The following is a 21937-nucleotide window of genomic DNA, read 5'->3' as shown; positions in this document are numbered from 1 at the left end:
TGCAGTGTGCCAAGACCATGCCACTGCACTCCAGCCTGGGTGAGAGTGAGACTCTGTCTTAAAAATAAATAAATAAAAATGACTTTACAAGCTGAAACTCTGAAAAGTTTGTCCAAGACCTTTAGATTTTTTTTGTTAAAATATTAAAGAAGACTCTTATTTGGAGAAACTAAAAAGCTATAAAACTAATATTTATTTAGTATACTAAAATTTATTAGATAATTAAGCGTTCAAATGTTGTATTTCTTTGTAAAAGTATATCAAAAGTAGTTTGGACAAGCATTTTTTCTGTCTTAGTGAATTATACTCATTTATAAGTTTGGATCACCTTCCAACATTTTACCTTTTGCCCTTTCAATGCTGTAAAATATCTCTGAGATTTCCTTTAATTTGAAGGGTTTTTGTCTGTTTTTCTGTTGCTTTTTTAATTACACACATATATTTAACAGTACAGTTTTACATAGAATGCTAAGAGCACTTTCTTCATATTTTACAAAAAGGCTTGAAACATACGGACTTTCTATTAGTAATCATACAATAGCACATCCAAATCTAATTCCTAAATAGATGATGGATTATAATTTGTTTAGAATTCAAAGCCTTAATGACAATAATCTGGGGAGGAAAAAGAGTAAGTTTATTTTACATAACTGACCAAAAAATAAATACAAGAAATAGTAAATAGAATTTAATGTGGCCTCATGTGCCCTGAAGCAGGAGGTGCCCGATGTGGAGGGGTAATTGCTATGTCCAAGTAATCTACCTGGAACTTCTGCGACGGCAGGGTCATAGAATCATCAGTCCCCTTTCTGCCAGACATGGTGCTGCCAACTTCCTTAACTCGATAGCCAGGTCTTTTAACATCTGTAAAAACTACTGCAAAATTGAAGTGAGTGCCCTTCTTTCTGGCTTCTGGGTAGACTTCTTTTACCAAGCTTGTCAGTTCTTTCAAGGTTGCATCCATCTAAGTGTAGATCTGCAACTCTCTGCACTGTACGTTTCCCCGGGAGAACTCGTCCGTTCGGTGGTGGTGGCCATTATTGGTGGTGAACATGCGCAGTAGCAGCAAGGCATGTTTTCTCACGGTTGATTGGCTTCTCTAGCTCATTCTTAATCTCCTCCCGGGTAACGCGCGACTCCACCCATCTTCCTCCTACGGCCTGCCTGTTTTTCTTTACTGTGGTTACTTCCTCTGGGATGTTGTCATCCTTTTTGTCATAACCACTTTACTCTTTTAAGTCTATACATTTGCCTTCATGAAGTTCCTGTGGCTGCCAGCCTCATGTCTTTTGAATAGCAAGTGTCAACATTCCCAGTCAACTATTTCTTCTAAAATCTCATTAATGTTCAATTCAAACACTGTGAAGTCATGCCAGTTTCTAAAACACTAAAATCTGCCTTCACTGTCAGGGAAATATTTATCTTCAGTCTCCTTGTAATTACTGATTCCTTTCAATGCAGCACCTGACTTCAGAGTTTGGCCTGCATGATAGTTGTTAAGCTGATTGGGTTTTTGTTTTCATTACACTGTTCAATCCTAAGTAGAAGTAAATGCTCCATTTTTACCCTAAGCAGCTTTCTGTTCTGAGTGCAACTTAAACTAAACAATGTTGAAGCTACATTACCTTGTTTTTGAATGATCTGACTTCTTCAACATCATTTGTTCACTAGCTTCAGGCAGGCCTAGGTCTCATCCTGTCTTTACTTTGCTGTCTCCATTTTCAAATCTCCTGATCACATTCAATTTCACTTCCAGCATTATCGTTTTTAATTTATTTGCTGCACTTTCATTGCTGTTGGTCCCTTTTCTCTAATATTCATTTCTTTAATGTCATATGGGCTTAATACTAGGAAAGAAGGAGGCCACCCAACTAAGGCTTTGCTGTCTGTGCATAAACTAAATAACAGATGGGCAGTGACCAATCACTAACAGAATTTGAAACAACTGATGTGATTGGTCACTGACCATGATAAATGTCTCTTATTTACGTAGAGATTCGTGTACTAAAGAGCTAGCAGTGAAGCTTATACTTTAAGCAGTTACAATTAATACACTGCGTAACCGAAATTTAAACCATGTGGGGTCTAGTGTCATTTAACTGAACAGTAGTAAATGAAATTTGTGCATATGAAAATTGTTCAAAGCATTGACTGCCTTCCTAACTAATGCAGAGATTGTGTAAGAAGAAAACAGAAGAAAGCCTAGGAGAGAACCCTGAGGAAAACCAAAGATTTAAGGGATGAGCAAAAGAGAAATCTGCACAGTAACTCATAAAGAGTGGTCAAAGAGGTAAAGAGGAAAACCAGAGCATATGGTGTCACACAAGGTAAGAGAAGACGTATTGCAATTGCATTTCCCACTCATTTTTTAAAAATGAGCTCTAATTAACATTCCATAAGATTCACCATTTTGAAGTATACAATTCAGTGGTTTTTAGTATACTCATAGAGTTGAGCAACCATTACCATTATCTAATTCCAGAATATTTTCATCACCCCGGAAAGAAACCCATTACCCACTAGCTGTTTACTCTCCATTCTTCCCTCGTTCCAGTCCCTGGAAATCACTAAACTGCATTCTGTCTCTATGACTGTAACTACACTAGATACCTCATATAAGTAGAATAATACAGTATTTGTCCTTTTGTGATTGGTTTATTTCACTTAGCATAGTGTCTCCAGTGATTGTTTTTGTTGTAGCATTTATTACTTTTATAGCCGAATAATATTCTATTGTATGGATATACCAAATTTGTTATCCATTTATCAGATGATAGATACTTGGCTTGTTTCTACTTTTGAACTATTACAAATAATATTGCTATGAACATTTGTGTACAAGTTTTTATGATAATATGTTTTCTAGTTTCTTAGGGATATTTCTTCTCTATTCTTAGGGATATACCTAGGAGTAAAATTGCTGGGTCATATGTTAACTCCCACGTTTTGAGAAACCATGTGAATGTTTCTACAATGGCCATACCAGTTTACATTTCTATGGGAAATTTGTGAAGATTCTTTTTCAAAAACCTTACATATAAATATTTTTACTCATTTTATTCTTCTAGTTTCTCATTTTATTTAACCATGCACATTTCTTCCTTGCATCTTTGACTTTCTTATTTCACATTTCTAAAGTTATCTCCTAACTATCTATACAATAAATTTTCTTCACATTGCAAATCATTTGTGGCTTTCCTATCCCACACTGTATAGAATTTATTCAAACTATGAAGACCACTACGTCTTTCATATTTCAAGCCATTTGTCCAGGCTGCTTATAACCACAAAAAAAATCAAAAGTTAGATATGGATAAGCACAGTGAGTTTATTTAGCTTCCTTTTCTCTTCAATTAAATTAATTTAATCTAATTTAATAGTCTTGGGAGAAAACTCTGCAAAATATATTAGTCATAGATGGTGCAAAGTGAAGTAAATTGCTTTTTATTTTGGAAGAATCTCAGTTGCCCCATTTCATTGGATCCCCCGTATTTTCACTGAGATATCAGGACCCTAAATTTTCCTTGGATTTACTCCTCACTCTCTGTCAATCATGCACCTTTTTGATGCAATTAGGGTATCTGCCACTTCTTATATTACAAGGAGTGAAAGAGTTGGTATACCTGAAATAGAATGTCTCAAAGCAAGCTACTTTTTGTGCTCTTTACTTATTGGGATTTTTCAAAAAGTTTTTAGTTTGGCATTATGGCTCAAGCCTGTAATCCCAGCTACTCAGGGCAGGAGGATTGCCTGAGGCCAGGAGTTCAAGACAGCCTGGGCAACATAGTGAGACCCTTTTCCTCTTATAAAAAAAAATTGCCAGAACAAATGCTGAATGTCCCGTGTCAGGATTGTGTTGATTTACTCAACTAAAAGATATCATGTGGAATAGCATCTGCATTGAAAAATCACCACTTGATTGGGAGGCCGGGGTGTGCAGATCACTTGAGGTCAGGAGTTCAAAACCAGCCTGGCCAACATGGTGAAACCCCATCTCTACTAAAAATTAAAAAAAAGAAATAGCTGGGCATGGTGTTGGGCGCCTGTAATCCTAGCTACTCTGGAGACTGAGGCAGGAGAATCTCTTGAGCCCGGAAGGTGGAGGTTGCAGTGGGCCAAGAATAAGTTTACAGTAATTCTACTGACATTCTCTAAGACTCTCATCTGCACAAGGCAAGGAAAGGGGTTCTATAATGGAGATGTGACAGGGATCACTACCTATGTTTGTTAGCATATCAATTCAGTTGCTGGAGAGAGATTCACAATGATACAGGCATAAACAAAATAAAAATTTCTTTCTCATTCAAATGAAAGTCCTTGTGTAAGCAGACTAGAGCTAGTATGGTTATGCTATCAATGACCCAATTCCTTCTATCTTATTGCCACATGGTCTCTATGGTGGTGCCTTGGGTCTGCATTTCAGCCAGCACAAAGGAGAAAGAAGAAGGGATAGACACATCACTTTATTTTAATGACAAGATCCAGGAGTTGTTCTCATCACTGTCACTCACATCCCATTGGCCAAAATTTAGTCACATGGTCATATGCAGCTGCAATGTGACAGGAAATGTAGTCTTTTTTCAGAATGGCTGTTACCCTAGGTAAAATTTGGAGATATTATTTCTGTGAGAGAAAAAGAGAGTACAGCTACTGGGGGATAACTAGTGGCTACTGTCGTATCACTTGATGTCTTTCAAATCTTTGATGCTGATGAATCTCTGCAATTCCCCCAGTGTGCAGTTGTACTTTTGGTAAGAAGAGGAAGCTCAATATTTGACCTTTTCTCCCATAACGACCCTCATTTTGGGGGTCAGAAAGGAAATATGGACATTCACTCATCTCTATCTGAAGGAAATGTGGAAACAATCACAGGATGCTTTTACAAACCTATAAGTGCCATTGTGACAGAATTAGGCCCGCAAATCCAATTGTCACCTAAATTGCATGTGTCCCAGATTCTGCCAGATACATCACAGTGACATTCTGCATTGTGTTCATTTATATTCAGGAGCCAATACTCCCTGAAAGATCTGGCTATTTCCCATCTCCCACTACACAGTTACCATGGTAAATGACGAAAGATACTTCTGGAGAAGGCTGGGAGAAAGATTTATAGGAAGTACTTCTGATGATATCACAAGGTCCTTCTTCAGGTTACCTGGCTTCCTTTATATTCAATGTTTGGAAATAAACCCAAGTTTCAGAATTGAGTGAGCAGCTATCATGACATCATGGTAATTCACGACAGGCCTTGATCAGGTTTTATCATGCCATGTATTATTGTTGTTATTATTCAGACCTCATACAATTATATGAATCCCATAGAAGGTTAAGACACTGCCACAGGTTTTCCTGTGTTAGATCACCCTGATTACTCTGGGTTATAGTAAAAATCCCACTTTGCTGCTGACTCTTATGTGTGCCCCCTGGACGGTCATCCCAGAAACCAATTATCCCAATTTCTATCAGGGATCCCATTCAACAGTAACGTCCACCTTCCTTCCCAGCCTGAAGGGGATTTTTCAAAGATGCGGTCCCTCCCAAGGAAATGCACATGTGTTGGGGATAGTTAGGAGGTAGGTGAGAAGTTTGCCAATAATGAATTCACTCTAATCTTTTCTGTCTAAAACTTTGGGTTGCTTTTTCTACATCACATTGAGAAATTTTTGGTATTTAAGCTTCATGCAATGTAAGTCAGCTTTGAATGTATATTTTGTTCAACCTTCTGAGCAGACAATGAAACCTATACTCAGAGGTTTCAGCAGCACTTTGAATCCAGAATTAATAACAATTACAACAGTATTCAGAAATTCAGCCTGATGTAAAGTAACATTCTATCCCCCCTAGGCTAACATCTGCAAAATCTTTACCCACACATTTGCCCCCACATTTAGCACAATAAAAATGAACAAAACCTTGCAATTACTTATTAGCCTTCTTCTAGGTACAAAATTCTTCTTGTCCTACCTGACCCTATTAGTCACAGGTTGGAAGCAATGGTAAGGGGAAGGAATGGGTGATAAAGAGGATTTACATTCTCTTGCAAGTTGAGTACGTCAGAGGAACCTTCAAGCAAACGAAGATCAGCCTCATTTGATATGGCAGGAGGGAGTGCTTATGGTGTAAAAGAAGGCTTTCAGTGGAACTTGAGTATTCAGAGTAGCTGGAGCTATTTAAATCTTCCCAAATGTTGTCATTATAATTCTCAGTTTTTGCTCCTTGATGTAAGAGATCAGAAGGTAGGTGTGGTGTGTTATTGAGAACCATTAGGGGTTTTCAAACTTTAGTGTGCCTCATCACCTGGAGAGCTTTACAAGAAATGTGTTAGGAGGCTTGAAGAAACAGACTCTAGCCTGAGATTCCAGGAATGGTATCAAAAACCATACCACAAAACTAGGCTAAGAAAGCTTCTACCTTTGCTTGAGTCCTGATCAGAAAGCCGTCACCACACTTGCTGACTTTAATACCTTGCACTAGAATTTGTGCCAGACAAATCAATCTTCTGTATCCTGGCTCTCTCAAGTAACTGGTTCTGAATAAAAGTCTAATGCATCTGGTTAGCAGAATGTATACCACAACTAGGACACATAGGAAACTTTTAATTAATTTATTTGTGTTAATTTTCCAGACTGTTTACTCTAGAAAAGCATGCGAGAAGGAAGTGAGATTGGGTATTGAGTACTCCTGCACTTGTTTCAAGTCGGGTAGGTACATACTCACTTGTGAGTAAACCTCGTTAAAGTCCGTCTCTCCCACTAGAAAGAAAGTGTCAAGAAGGCTGAATCTAATGTCTATTTACTCCTGTGCCCCTAGCACCTAGCAGCACAGTACCTAGCACATAGTGGCACTCAATATAGATTTGCTGATATGCTTATTGCCCAGTGAATCAGCAGTTTCTGAAAGGAGGGGAAGGAGGAGACAAGCTCTCTGAAGAAAACCTGAAGCAGTTTTATAGCCTTTGCTTATGCTGAGCCCTGGTGCTCTCCATATTGTCTATCACTCTAGCATTGTGGACAAACATAAAAATTTAGGACTGTTATTTTTGTTTTGTTTTTTGTCTGTTTGTTTTTCTTGAGAAAAACAAATTAATCTAGTCATGTGATTCCAGAAGAAGTAGGATCCAGGGTAAATTCAAAGGAGAAAAAGTGTATTTGACTTAGCTGCTTTAAATTTTATGTTCTTTCCCAACTTTTGGGTTAACTTTAAAAAACTGCCAGGCTAGGTGCAGTGGCTCACGCCTGTAATCCCAGCACTTTGGGAGGCCGAGGTGGGCGGATCATCTGAGCCAGGAGTTCGAGACCAGCCTGACCAACATGGAGAAACCCCGTCTCTACTAAAAATACAAAAATTAGCTGGGCATGGTGGCACATGCCTGTAATCCCAGCTACTCGGAGGCTGAGGCAGGAGAATTGCTTGAACCCGGGAGGCGGAGGTTGTGGTGAGCCGAGATCTTGCCATTGCACTCCAGCCTGGGCAACAAGAGCGAAATTGCATCTCAAAATAAATAAATAAATAAATAAATAAATAAATAAATAATTGCCCACATCAAAGACAAATAAATAAAAACATCACAAAATAAATGACCTCTTCCTTTCACCACCTAAGTTTGAAAGGGTTAGTAAATGATGTCGAGAGAGAGAGAGCCTCCCTAGAGGCTTCACAATCCCCAGCCCCCACATACCCACCTGCTTCAGGACAAGTCATGAAGGAAGATGGAGGCTGAGACCTGCGTAGCATAAACTGAACAGAATGTCATGCCCCAGCCTCCATCTGAAATATACCTCTCTTAGCCTTTATTAATCTCTGAATGTCAATATTAAGTGTTTATTTTTTTTTCTTTGTACCTTGTGATTCTGCAACCTCCCCAGGTACAGGCATCAGATTCAGCAACATTCTCAACTTCTTAAGATGCGTAAATTTCCAGGTTCCTTGCAGCAAGCAGCAGCTATAGATTGGCAGGTAACAGAAAGAACATAAAGGTGCTGAGAGCACCTGAGGGGTCTTGGAAAGGCGTCACTAGTGATTAGAAAACAAGGACATGTAAAGGGTTAAAAGAGCACAGAACATACCTGGGCCTAATTCATAATCTTGGCAAGATTGGTTGTAATCTGCTTTATCAAATTAAATACTTTTCAAAAGGAAGAAGTTGTGTAAAAGTTTGTGTAGTGAACAATGGGAAAGGAAGAATTTGCCTCACATCATGCAACTGTAGGTGTCTGGCCTCACAGCTTCTCATCTGATGCTAGGACGGCAGGGGTGCCCAATTCCCTCTGGGAGGGCTCTTGGCATTCATATTCCTCTCCTTGATGCTTCTGTGGCTCTTTTCCTTCCAGAACTAGCTTGCCTGTCTCGGGAGTGGGTAAAGTCAATGAGTGTGAGTTATGTGAGAGTCTCAAAATATCAGACCATCTCACAAATGAGCAAAGATGTTACAGGAGAAAAACAGACTGAGGTATTTATTGATAACTTGGGAAGTTGTTTTTAAACATCTAGTCCCATTACAAGTAAATTATCTGTTGTTACATCATTGTCTGCAAAATGTGTCTAAAGCTTAGGCACATTTGTGTCACGTATGTATGTATGTGTTTAACTATTTGTTTATTATTAGAGCCTAACCTCATAATCAAATTGTTCTGTTTGAGCCCCTAAAGTGGCTTGTCACTGAGTGAAAGTAATTTCCCATGGCAGGTGCTCCCAGCAGGTGGCTGCTCACGGTACCTGCATCCGAAAGGTAGATTTAGTCAGAGATTTTATTTTAATAAGAAACCTGTATTGCAGCCGAGCCACCACTGGGTGATGTGCCAAAATTCATGTCTGCAGCATGATTTATTATGTGAAAATACCACAAAACTAATCAGTGGAGTTACTAATTAATACAAATCTGCATTTTTTGCATAAGCAATTAGTGCAAGGAGAGAGCAGTGAAAGAGGAAGTTTGACTCCTTTAATCTCAGTGCCTACTCAAGCGGAAAGACCCACCAAGGCCAAACTCCAAGATCTACATTTGGAATTTTCCCCCTTTGATTAGTTAAAGACATAAAAGGTCAAATTATCAATATTTAATTTGAGTGAAATGCATTTGTTATAAAGGAAAGAAAACATTTTATTTAAAGAAGGTGAGACTTCAGGGATGAATTCTTTAATCAAAAATGATTATATTTCTCATTACAGTGAAGTGTGAATAATACTTGATAAGGATTTTTTTACTAATAATAATGATGTTTTGAAAATTACATCAATAAGTGTGTGGTGGGGGAGGGGGATATGGTGTATATATTTCTCAGATGTTCGAAGTACCAAAGGAGCTTTCTCTTCTCAGTTATGTCTTTACTAGACTTTTCCAGTATATGTTGGATAAGTTATGACTACTCAGTTTGTAATATTTTAGATCTGGCATGATTTAGCTAATTGTGTGGCTCACTGAATCTGAGTGAATAATACCATTTAACTTCTGTTGGCTTATTTTTTCATGAATTTACCAGAAATTGTTTACAGTATGAAATAACTGAAGTGTTGATAAAGTGATGGTGAAAAAGATTTTATATTTTCAATAAAACTTATACTCCATAAAACACAAGCAAAATCAAAAACATTTTTAGAGATATTTTATTACTTCTATGGACAGTAAAAAAGAAATTCATTTTGGTTTTGAAGCTGTGTGGCAAATAAGTGCAAATATTGGAATAATGACTATCTTTTTGAAAGCTATTCAATTTATGATTTCTGTCTTTGTTTCAGACTAGCCAGCTCAAATTATAGTTTAAGCTCTTTCCTTACCCCTAAATCTGGCTACTTAGTTTTATATGAAACTTACTGTGAGGATGTGGCTAATTAGATGCAGAGTTACAGGACTCTGACTAAAAGCTCAGTCATGGTGCCCCATGTTTTTTGTTTGTCTGTTTGTTTTTGTTTTTGAAACAAAGCAAACAGGGAAGAGTGGAAAGGAGGAAGGGAAAGAAAGGAGGAAGAAGGGGAGGGAGGAAAGGAAGGAAAGGAGGAGGAAGGGGAGGGAGGGAAGGAAAGGAGGAAGGGAGGAAGGAAAGGAGGAAGGAAGGGAGGAAGAGAGATTTTGCTGAATCTAGTAGGCCGAAGGTCAGGGCCTTTGGAGTGGGAATTGTCCACGGTGCTGATAGGTTGAGGCAGTCATTCCTTCCACAATTCGCCTGGGGCCCTAAACCTGGTTTGCCCGCGTTCCTCCCGTGCCTTTAGGAACTTGTCCGGGTCTTCTCTTCCAACCCACTGCAGCAGCCATTGTTCTTGGGACGCTCCGGCGCCGTCGGTGTGTCTCGGCTCTCCATTCCTGAAGCTACACACAGCTACCGAGGATTTTTGTTTGCTTGCTTCTTTCTATTAAGGCAAAGGTTGGCAAATAGCGTGTGTTTGTCAGTTCCGTGGCCCTGCGATCCCCTTTGGACAGCAAGCTGTTCCTCGATCCCCGGGAAACAGGTGTGCGCCCTCTGCTCACGCTCCTCATCAGAGAGCAGGTGCGACCGTGGACATACACTTACAGACACTCTCACACCCATTCACTTATGTCCACACTCACATACACATTCACATTCATTGACACACACTTGCACACATTCATATGTTCACACACTAACAATCACACACATTATTTATATGCACACACGATTTGCACACACATTCACATAATCTTGCACACACACGGATTCACACACGTACATTCAAGTGCAATCACACACTTTTGCACACACACGGCATCGAACGCACGAGGCCTTGAGCAATTGTACCCGCGACCTACGCCTGTCAAGATGCTTCTACTGAGTTGATTTTACTTTGTTGATTCTGAGTGTTGGATGGTTTAAGGAAAGCCCCTCGATCCTGACAGGGAATCAGAGACAAGTCCTTCCAAGGTCTTTGGGAGCCGAGAAAGGAGCCACCAAAGCCCCGTCGGTACCGGGAGGGCATAAATAATAAATAAAAAGGCCCAGGCAGGCCGAGCTGGGGAAGCCTGGCACTAAATCACTCCCTAAATCACAGTCGCGTCGTGCTCCATCCAATAGCTCTAAGCGATTTGTGGGGTTGGGGGTTGAAATCAATTTTTTCCGTTCTCGCAGGTGCAATATGAATCAATTATCTTAATTAAGATTATGCCGCAAGCCCAGGAGATTTGGGGAGGATGGGTTTTGCGCTCGGGGCGACGGCGAGGCATTTTAATAGCGTCTCTCGTTGCTCTTGGCTCTCCCGGGTCGCCTGCCTGTCGAGCCTGGGCAGCTCCAGCCTCAGGCCAGGACCCGGGAGCCCAACTGCCTCCCCCGGGGCGGAGGCGCCGCGTCGGCGGTCTGGTCAGAACCCGCATCAACCCCCCTTCATCCCCCGAAGCTCTCAAGAGCCTCCGAGCTACCCAGCCCGTGCAGGACCTGCAGCTCTCGGCCCTCCGTTCCTGCGGCCCCTGAGCCCCACGGTCTCGCGGGGCCCTCAGCCACCCGGCCCCCTCACCCCCCTCTCCCGCGCCCAGGCCCCGACACCCCCCTCCTAGGCAGGGCGGGGAGAGGACGCGGGAACCTCTCGAGGTCGGCCGGGCTGCCCTGGCCACACTTGATCCTTTCATTGAACGCAAACCTCCCTTTGCAAGAGCGAGCATCTGTTTCCCTGAGAAACAGGTCACCGCCAGGGACGCCGGCCCGGCCCCTGCTCTTTATCTTGGCCCTGTGAATGCTTCGCCCCCCACCTCCCGCCCCCCCGCTTTCGCCTCCAGCCACACGCTTCCCACCTCCTACGTCCGGGCCACACGCTTCCATCCCTTCCCCACCCCCATCCCCCCACACGCCTCCCCCTTCCCCTCCACCCGGCCCAGGCCACACTCCCCTCTCCCCACCCCCGGCCACACGCCTCCTCCCGCCCCCCTTCCCGCGGGCGCTCCGGCTGCCGCTGTAACGGCCGGGACGCCCGGCCCGCGCCGCGCGCTCAGAGCGGGGACCCGGGAGGCGGCAGATTTGGGGCATTGCTCGAGGGCAGTGAGTCATGAAAGCGGCTTTTGTTGTCCGCGCGTGCGGTTCGCGTGCCGCTGGGTAGCCTGCAGCGCCCAGTAGGGACGGGAGCTGGGGGAGTACAGCTAACCCGCAGCGAGGGGAGAGATAAAAAAAACTTAGGGAATCAGGAGGGGGAAAAGTGTGCAACCGTCCAAACAAGTCCAAAGAGAAGAAAATAAGGAGGGCCGCGGAGAAGGTCCTCAGAGCTAAGCTCCGCCGCGCCTTCAGCTCTGTCCTCTCCCGGATCCGGCTGACACTCTTCTCTCGCCCCAATTTCTCGCGCCTTCAACCCCAAACAAAACGCATCTCAATCCAGGCCGTGTCCAGGCTCCTCCCTTTAGGGCCTTACTACCCCGCATCTCCCGGGAGCCTCGCGGGCACTGGCTGAGCGTCGCGATGCCGGCGCCCGAGGTCGAAATTTTCCGCGCAGAGGAGGGACACATCGGAGCGCTGCGGGATGGGAAGCCCAAGGACAGCCACCGTGAGACCCAACCTCAGCCCGGTCTCTGAAACATCCTGGAGTGGCCTTTCCTTTGTACAAATCCCCAGGCCTGAGCGAACAACGCGCAGTGGGATTAGAGATGAATTTATCGAGGGTAGAGGGAGGAAACAGACTAGTAATTCCCGCACTTTACGCATTTGAGTCTCCGTCTGGCAAAACACTCGGGCGTCCCTCTTGCTCAAGAACATCTGACTCCACCATAATTCTCCGGTATTGCACAGGATGTCGCGAACTGGAGAAGTTTCTGCTTTCTGGGGGTGAGGACAAGGATTTAGCAGAGGGACCTCTAGGCTACCCCTGACCTCGAAGTTAGCTGGAGTCCTTTCTCCCAGTCCGTCCCCAGATCTCCTCCGGAACTCCCCAAAGTTGGAAAAATGAGAGCCTAGGCACGAGTTCCATATGCCTGCGGCATGGTGTGCTGCCAGTCGGGGCAGCTGCCGGGTGAGCGGCAGCACTTAACCTGGCCCTGCCGCAAACGTCCTCGAACCTCGGGCTGTGTACTACCTTCTAAGGGCTAGTACTCCGACGCCCTCGAGTTTTAGCCCAACACTGAAGATACAGACAGTACAGGGGTAAATCCTGGGACCAGGCTCCTGAGTGAATTATTTTATCCTCCCCTATGTGCTTTGTCAGCCGAGTGAATGTAGAAAAACAAGCAAAACTCCGGAACCCCACAACGATTCACGCCACGCTTCGGTGGCACAACTCTTTTCTTCCCCTTTTAGATTAGTACTGTGCAGCTAAGGCTGCACCTGCTACCTTCAGACACCGGCGATCTGGCTAGAACCCTCTTCCTCTACCCCTACTTTCTCTTCCCGTCCCCACCCTCTCCCAGATGCACCCCAATCCAGCCTCTCAACCCTGACACTGTTTGCAAACTCTAGGGATGTTTAGTGCAATTGCCTTTAAATAAGCAATTCACGTAAGAGGTATTTATTGCAGAGGGTTTCAGGTCTGGGAGGGGGTAAGGAGCTAGTTAATGAAGGATTAGAAGCAAAGCTGGGAAAGAACGAATAGACAGGCCAGTTTCTTTCTTTCTTTTTAAAATCTATTATTCTGGAAAACCGTTGTTCGAAAAGAGTAAAGAATTACTATTTAGGCAAAAATATGGCTCCTTCAGAACTGATCGAGAATTTCTGTGGTCTTTGCTTGACCTTCAAGGTGGGAGTTTCAAATCAGAGGCTTTGAAGTCTGGAGGAGTTTGCAGCCATTAATCCTTCCCGGGGTTGTGCTAAAGGCGTTTCTAGAAAGAGATCGGAAAGACCTGTTCAGCACAGGCCCATTGCATCTTCTCTTTGAAAAGGCTTGTCTGAATCAAGTATTTTATACAGACCCGAGATTGAGGAGAGCAAGCGCGCAGGTCCGGCTGTGGCGAGGTGTCCACCACCGTACTTGTGTTCAATGCCTGGACTAGAGAGCCGAGGCCGTGCAGGGCAGGCTGGCCAAGGAACCAGAAGCGTCCCTGGACTGGCTGAGTGAGGGTGCCCTTTGCAGCAACCCAGTGGCCATGGATAAAAGGCAGAACCCAACCGTCAAAGAAGTCCCCAGCTCCCACATAAGAGAGCGCAAAGGCCAATGGAGCCAAGGCCTCCTCTCGAGAACTAGCTCGCTTTGAGGACAAGATCCTGGGGATGGAGGTGGGGAATGACGTAGTGAGAGGGTCTGGCGGGACAGTGGTAGCTGAGGGTCAGGACATGAAGGATTGCATGTATGGTAGGGATAGAATGGCAGGTACAAATCTTCTGTACTGAAGGAACAGGAAGAGGACGATCCGGTTAGGGAGGTTGGGGAACTAATGTCAACGCTGCGTTTACAGATGAAGCCGCTTTTATATGGCGTATATGTTTGCTTAGAGGGGCGGACGGAGATTAGGAGAAGCCATCCTTTGGCGCCAATGGTCAAAGCGTCTGCCAAGGAGAAGAAGCCAAGGGATGGGCCTTTCAGAGAGAGCAAGGAGTCATGCTGCTCTGGATGCCAGTGTCAGGGCAAGAAATCGAAAGGAGCGAGGACTCTTCACTGCGTGCCTCAGTCTCCCCGCTTCTGCCTCTTTCACCTCTGTCCTACTTCCGGCGCGAAAGCAGGCCACTCGCTCTGATCTAGACCTAGTTCACATTAGCTTTTCCCTTCCATCCCCTCCCCCCTCTATCCCCTGTCCCTTCTGCCGCCTGAAAGGGTTAATCTCTCCTGCGGGTAAAAACAGGTCCGCGGAGTCTCTAACTGGCGACAGATGGGCCACTTTCTTCTGGCCACAAAGGGGCCGGAATGGAGCGCTCCGCGGCATACAAATGGGCAGGTCACGTGGTTCCAGGCTCTTGGCTGGACCGGGAAGACCATATGGCGCATGCCGGGGAGGAAGGAGAAGGGGCGGGGGTAGGGGTGGAGGGTGAGGGGAGCGGTTGTCGGAGGAGGGCGGGAGACGAGCAAGGCGTGGGGAGAAGTGGGGAGGAGGGGAGAACCGGGAGCGCACAGCCTGGACGCGTGCGCAGGCGTCAGGCGCAGAGACCGGCTAGCCCCTCAGCTAGCGGCCCCGCCCGCGCTTAGCATCACTAACTGGGCTATATAACCTGAGCGCCCGCGAGGCCAGGACACGAGGAATTCGCCCACGCAGGAGGCACGGCGTCCGGAGGCCCCAGGGTTATGAGACTATCACTGCTCAGGACCTACTAACAACAAAGGTAATTACAGTTCTTTCATTTTTTTGCCCTAGAATAGAAGCAATAACTGAAGACTGATGCACCTACATATTCTGTATGTGTGCGTTTGCGAGAGTGTGTATGTGTGTTGAGAACAGCACCCCTCTCCATAATTGCCCATAAGTACTCACACATAATGAGTCCTGTCACTCAAGTACCCCCTGCAGGCTTTCTAATTTAAATTTTAAAAATTTGGGTTTCTTTTGTGGATAGCATAGGAGCTTCTTGGATTTTTTAAAAGAATACACGCTAACTATGATTATCTGCTAGTGCTGATTTTAAAGCCCAAAAGCGATAATGACTTCACTTTCTCACTTCTTACAGTAAGAAAAAATCTGTGTTATCAATATATATTTAGTGTGCATGTATTTTACGCACATTGGGAGTGTGAAACTGTGTTTTCAGTGAATGAAAGGGACATGGATACCTTGAGTATTCACACCATGGAAAATAAATCAGGTTCAGAGATAGTTTAGTTGAGAGGGGGGAAAGTGGAGAAAGGGAGAGGGACTCACTCCTGCTACCTGTTACCGCTCCAGAGGCGGCCAAGTCCCCAGCAGCCACTACTGGAGCCAGAAATTCTCTGTTTTACTAAAGGCTTTTTATTTTCCTTACTAGAAGCGGCAACTTCGCGGTTGCCAATCGCTGACCATTATAATTACTCAATCTTTTAAAGGGAGGTTTGAGGCGAACTTTGAAAAGCCCCAATAAAGAGCGGGCGGCCCTTTCAATGGGCTGTTTATTAGAGAGGAGCCTTCCGCACCTGATCCCCGGCGCGTGGGAGAGCGCTCTGCGCCGCGCCCCCAGCCCTCGCCCTGCAGCGAGCGCTTTTGTACAAGGTGGAAATTTAGCGGCGGGCCAGAGATGGAAAACAAGAAAAGAAAGGCGAGGGAGGGGTGGAAGACCCTGTCCACTTTTGTTGCCAAATGTTACATTGATGGTGAAACAATTTGGTGGAAACTATTTTTCCTCCTTTCTGCATTTGCTTTTCAGTATCCCGTCGGTGTAATCTTCTTAAAAATCGCTGCCAGTATTAGTAAATTACGCAATGGCTGTTCAACTTAAATCGCTAAGTATCTGGAAGCCAGGACAGAAATGGAAGTAGAATGTGTGATTTTTTAGCTTTTTTTTTTTTTTTTGTGGAGTTATGAGTGACTTTGAACACATTTGGATAAACATGAAGTCGCTGAAATGTACACTCATTTCCACACACATTATCCTGTCGGGCAACCACCATAAACACATTTAAGTTAATCACTAGGATACAAACACATATGCGTGAGTGGTGTACACATATACATATTCACTGCCCTCCCCCAGTCCTGTCCTCACTCCTACGTACTAGCGGGGCACACGCACGCACGCGCCATTATAAAACACTGCATTTAACTTTTTCTCAGAGGCATTCATTTTGTAATGGGCAGGTACTTTTCGCAAGCATTTGTACAAGTTTAGGGAGTGGAAGCTAAAGGCGTATCTGGCTTCTGAATATAGCGTTTTTCTGCTTTTCTTTCTGTTTGCCTCTCCCCTGTTGAATGTAGGAAATCGAAACATGACCAAATCGTACAGCGAGAGTGGGCTGATGGGCGAGCCTCAGCCCCAAGGTCCTCCAAGCTGGACAGACGAGTGTCTCAGTTCTCAGGACGAGGAGCACGAGGCAGACAAGAAGGAGGACGACCTCGAAGCCGTGAACGCAGAGGAGGACTCACTGAGGAACGGGGGAGAGGAGGAGGACGAAGATGAGGACCTGGAAGAGGAGGAAGAAGAGGAAGAGGAGGATGACGATCAAAAGCCCAAGAGACGCGGCCCCAAAAAGAAGAAGATGACCAAGGCTCGCCTGGAGCGTTTTAAATTGAGACGCATGAAGGCTAACGCCCGGGAGCGGAACCGCATGCACGGACTGAACGCGGCGCTAGACAACCTGCGCAAGGTGGTGCCTTGCTATTCTAAGACGCAGAAGCTGTCCAAAATCGAGACTCTGCGCTTGGCCAAGAACTACATCTGGGCTCTGTCGGAGATCCTGCGCTCAGGCAAAAGCCCAGACCTGGTCTCCTTCGTTCAGACGCTTTGCAAGGGCTTATCCCAACCCACCACCAACCTGGTTGCGGGCTGCCTGCAACTCAATCCTCGGACTTTTCTGCCTGAGCAGAACCAGGACATGCCCCCGCACCTGCCGACGGCCAGCGCTTCCTTCCCTGTACACCCCTACTCCTACCAGTCGCCTGGGCTGCCCAGTCCGCCTTACGGTACCATGGACAGCTCCCATGTCTTCCACGTTAAGCCGCCGCCGCACGCCTACAGCGCAGCGCTGGAGCCCTTCTTTGAAAGCCCTCTGACTGATTGCACCAGCCCTTCCTTTGATGGACCCCTCAGCCCGCCGCTCAGCATCAATGGCAACTTCTCTTTCAAACACGAACCGTCCGCCGAGTTTGAGAAAAATTATGCCTTTACCATGCACTATCCTGCAGCGACCCTGGCAGGGGCCCAAAGCCACGGATCAATCTTCTCGGGCACCGCTGCCCCTCGCTGCGAGATCCCCATAGACAATATTATGTCCTTCGATAGCCATTCACATCATGAGCGAGTCATGAGTGCCCAGCTCAATGCCATCTTTCATGATTAGAGGCACGCCAGTTTCACCATTTCCGGGAAACGAACCCACTGTGCTTACAGTGACTGTCGTGTTTACAAAAGGCAGCCCTTTGGGTACTACTGCTGCAAAGTGCAAATACTCCAAGCTTCAAGTGATATATGTATTTATTGTCATTACTGCCTTTGGAAGAAACAGGGGATCAAAGTTCCTGTTCACCTTATGTATTATTTTCTATAGCTCTTCTATTTAAAAAAAAAAAAATACAGTAAAGTTAAAAAAATACACCACGAATTTGGTGTAGCTGTATTCAGATCGTATTAATTATCTGATCGGGATAACAAAATCACAAGCAATAATTAGGATCTATGCAATTTTTAAACTAGTAATGGGCCAATTAAAATATATATAAATATATATTTTTCAACCAGCATTTTACTACTTGTTACCTTTCCCATGCTGAATTATTTTATTGTGATTTTGTACAGAATTTTTAATGACTTTTTATAATGTGGATTTCCTATTTTAAAACCATGCAGCTTCATCAATTTTTATACATATCAGAAAAGTAGAATTATATCTAATTTATACTAAATAATTTAACTAATTTAAACCAGCAGAAAAGTGCTTAGAAAGTTATTGTGTTGCCTTAGCACTTCTTTCCTCTCCAATTGTAAAAAAAAAAAAAAAATTGCACAATTTGAGCAATTCATTTCACTTTAAAGTCTTTCCCTCTCCCTAAAATAAAAACCAGAATCACAATTTTCAAGAGAATAAAAAATTAAGAGATACATTCCCTATGAAAACATATCAATTCAACACATTACTTGCACAAGCTTGTATATACGTATTATAAAGAAATGCGAACATACCCTTCTTTAAATCAAAAGCTGCTTGACTATCACATACCATTTGCACTGTTACTTTTTAGTCTTTTACTCCTTTGCATTCCATGATTTTACAGAGAATCTGAAGCTATTGATGTTTCCAGAAAATATAAATGCATGATTTTATACATAGTCACAAAAATGGTGGTTTGTCATATATTCATGTAATAAATCTGAGCCTAAATCTAATCAGGTTGTTAATGTTGGGATTTATATCTATTGTAGTCAATTAGTACAGTAGCTTAAATAAATTCAAACCATTTAATTCATAATTAGAACAATAGCTATTGCATGTAAAATGCAGTCCAGAATAAGTGCTGTTTGAGATGTGATGCTGGTACCACTGGAATCGATCTGTACTGTAATTTTGTTTGTAATCCTGTATATTATGGTGTAATGCACAATTTAGAAAACATTCATCCAGTTGCAATAAAATAGTATTGAAAGTGAGAGCAATTGTTGCATTTCTTCTTAAAGGGATTTTATTTTTATTTCTGGGGAAAACAGTTGCTTTTTTGCCGAGTTAAAAAATAATAAACACTATATGTAGAATAAAAGAAAAGAAAAAAGTTTATCTTGGCATATGCTCTTGTCTGTTTTTCTTGCACAGGGAGTCACCAGTTCTTTGTAGATAATGAAAAGACCTAACTGATATTTCATTATTTGGAATGTTGGACTGGACGGCAGTAGAAACAGTGTGTTTTTTCTTTGTTTTAAGTGGCTTAGCCTTTAGGTTTTTTATTTCCATTTTTAAAAATGATTGTTACATGTTTTCTTCTATTTCTTTTTTTTAAAAGGTGGATTTTAATAATTATTAACAAACAGGACATAAACAAGTATCCTAGCTTAGTTTGTCTATACATTTAAGACATAGAAAACATTACTATTTTCTTGATCTTCTGTTATCTGTACATTTTTCTGAACTAAACAGTTTTATCTCGCAAACTAGTACTGTCCCAGAGAAATTTATATACCCTTAGAAAGTACCAAAGGGAAATGAGTTAATTAATTTAAAGAATCCAAGAGAAGTAACATTTTATAATTTTTCTATAAACATCTTGTGATGATTTCTGTCATTTTTCCATGAAAAAGCATAATAGATTATTTGTACTGAAGAACACACTATTTGTACTGTATTTTAGGAAGGTGTAATTATTTCCTCCCCCCACCCTTTGGGGCACTATTCTGTTGTTTCATGAACACAACTCACTGGAAAAACTTAGGGATGATTCTGTCTATTGTTAAGTCCACTTCAAAAAAAAAAAAAAGAGTTTGGCATTTCTTTTCCTCTGGATGTATTGACTGACAGTCATGATTCCTAGGGAATATCATTTTGGCGCTTGTGCCCTGGCTCTACTGTGGTGCTCTGATTACTGTCATTAGTAACTCCATTGTTTCTACTCTGATTCGGGTGCCACATTGGATGACTACCCCCCTTCCCAAGCTTGTTCCTTTAATCTCCTTCTCATTGGTGATTTAGGGGTTCCAGAAAGCTGACCTCATTTAGCAAGCTGCTCCAGAAAAATGTGAGTAATGTAATGGACAGGAACAATTAGTCATACTAATAACATTGCCAATGAGGCTGCGTCAAGCTGTGACAGTAGCAGTAAGGAATACTTCGACGTTAAAAAAATGTTTGAGAGCAATTTAAAATATATTATTTTAACATGTTTTCTATCAGCCTTCATCACATGACAGAAATACTTTTAAGTTAGTCCCAACTTTATCTAAAATGCAGCAATCTCATTCCAAGTGAATCAGAGTTGTTATTTTGGAATCAAGCTGTTGCTTTCTATATGCTGGATTGTTCCCACTGTTCTTACTTTAAGAGATATAATACTTATATGATACTTGAAAACTACCAGCCTTCCAATGTAGGAGGTAATGAAGTGAGCATTCGGATCTGATCTAACCTATTAAGTAGCTCAATTTCACCTGCAATTAAAATTAGACATCTTCATGCAAACTAAAATCTGTTGCTGTAGTGAAGAGAAGAAATAAAAGAATGACATTTTAAGAATTCCAGCTTCCAAAATAGCAAACAGGGAAATCTAGACTGTGTTCTTTTGTAAGGTAGAAATGAAGACTAAAAGTTAGGTGTTTTGTTGTTTTTTTTTTTTTCCATTTTGCCAACACAACTTCATTCTAAAACATAGGGATTCTTTCAGTCAGTCAAGGAGTAACTCACATGCCACCATCTTTTATTCAAAGGCAGGCACAGATGTTCCTTCTGCAGGGGAGGATTTAATTTATGAAAATGATATTGTTTATGCATGAATGAACTGCATGCACTCTGCATAACACATAGCACTTCCATCTGATCAGAGAAATACCACAGAACCAGTGCCAATGTCAGAAACATATTCTACAAATTTACTCACTTAAATGTTTAATGAATATTTGGAAGGCATTTTCAAACCATAAGAAACATTTTAAATTATCTTCTTTTATGAATTCCTACCCATATTTAAAAGAAATTCTTACAGTTTTTGTAATTGGCTAATGCTTATACCCAGTTTGTAAGAAAAGAACATATTTTACTAAATGAAAACCAACCAAAAAAAAATGCTGGGAAGTTTGGCTTCACGGAAAAATATTTCTTTTAGTTTTGCTGTTTAATGCTTGTCATGAATAATATTTGGGATTCTATGTGTTTCTTCATCTTGAGCCACGACTATTCCTATCAAATAAGATGCTTAGGTATACTTGTTTAATGTGAAAATCCTATGAATAGTTATTTCTAGAAAAAGCCAGTATGTAAAATCAGGGGGAAATTTCATAAAGATGAAATTGGTCTAAATATTGTAACATGCATAATTACTATTGAATAGGAACACTTCACATAACATATTTTATTTTATATAACCAATTGCAGCTATATAGTATGATCTATCTACTTTTAATCATTAAAACAATTATATATAAATTAAAATGAAAGATTATAATATCTTAAGAATGTTCTACTAATTTTAGGTTTATAATATGTTACAGTAAAATACCATTCGAAATACATTTTGTGTTCTAATTTATTAATCTTAAAATATCTCTGTTTTTACATTTGAAAGTCCTTACATTCTTACAAAATTAATGCATTTTCTGAAAGAAGCTAGCAATTACTAAAATGATATATGGATCATTAGCTAACAGTTTGAACCAAGCTGTTTTAGTTCTATAATTATACGAGAAATTTAAAGTGAAAATACCTATTAAGCAATTAATAAAACGGTTTCAAAATACTGGCTGATTTTCTCCTAATGGGAAATGTAAAA

The 21937-nt window shown here is 42.4% G+C and overlaps 1 protein-coding gene and 1 pseudogene across 1 annotated transcript; one reads left to right on the top strand and one right to left on the bottom strand.

Moving 5' to 3' along the window:
- Window positions 1-427: 427 nt before the first annotated feature.
- On the bottom strand, window positions 428-10526 carry LOC100603121 (annotated as a pseudogene).
- A 4411-nt stretch (window positions 10527-14937) lies between these two features.
- NEUROD1 (neuronal differentiation 1) lies at window positions 14938-19118 on the top strand. Its single transcript, XM_003253802.4, has 2 exons — window positions 14938-15173; window positions 16733-19118. Exon 2 carries the CDS (start codon window positions 16744-16746, stop codon window positions 17812-17814), a length of 1071 nt encoding a protein of 356 aa, XP_003253850.1. The 5' UTR covers window positions 14938-15173; window positions 16733-16743; the 3' UTR covers window positions 17815-19118.
- Window positions 19119-21937: the final 2819 nt, after the last annotated feature.

The sequence above is a fragment of the Nomascus leucogenys genome, chromosome 22a, assembly GCF_006542625.1.
Source record: "Nomascus leucogenys isolate Asia chromosome 22a, Asia_NLE_v1, whole genome shotgun sequence".
NCBI lineage: Eukaryota > Metazoa > Chordata > Mammalia > Primates > Hylobatidae > Nomascus > Nomascus leucogenys.
The sequence above is the reverse complement of the archived record's forward strand: the minus strand, read 5'-3'. Positions and strand labels throughout refer to the sequence as shown.

Bases quoted from the DNA above. Each gene is read 5' to 3' on its own strand.
- NEUROD1 (XM_003253802.4), top strand. From the start codon at position 16,744: ATGACCAAATCGTACAGCGAGAGTGGGCTGATGGGCGAGCCTCAGCCC.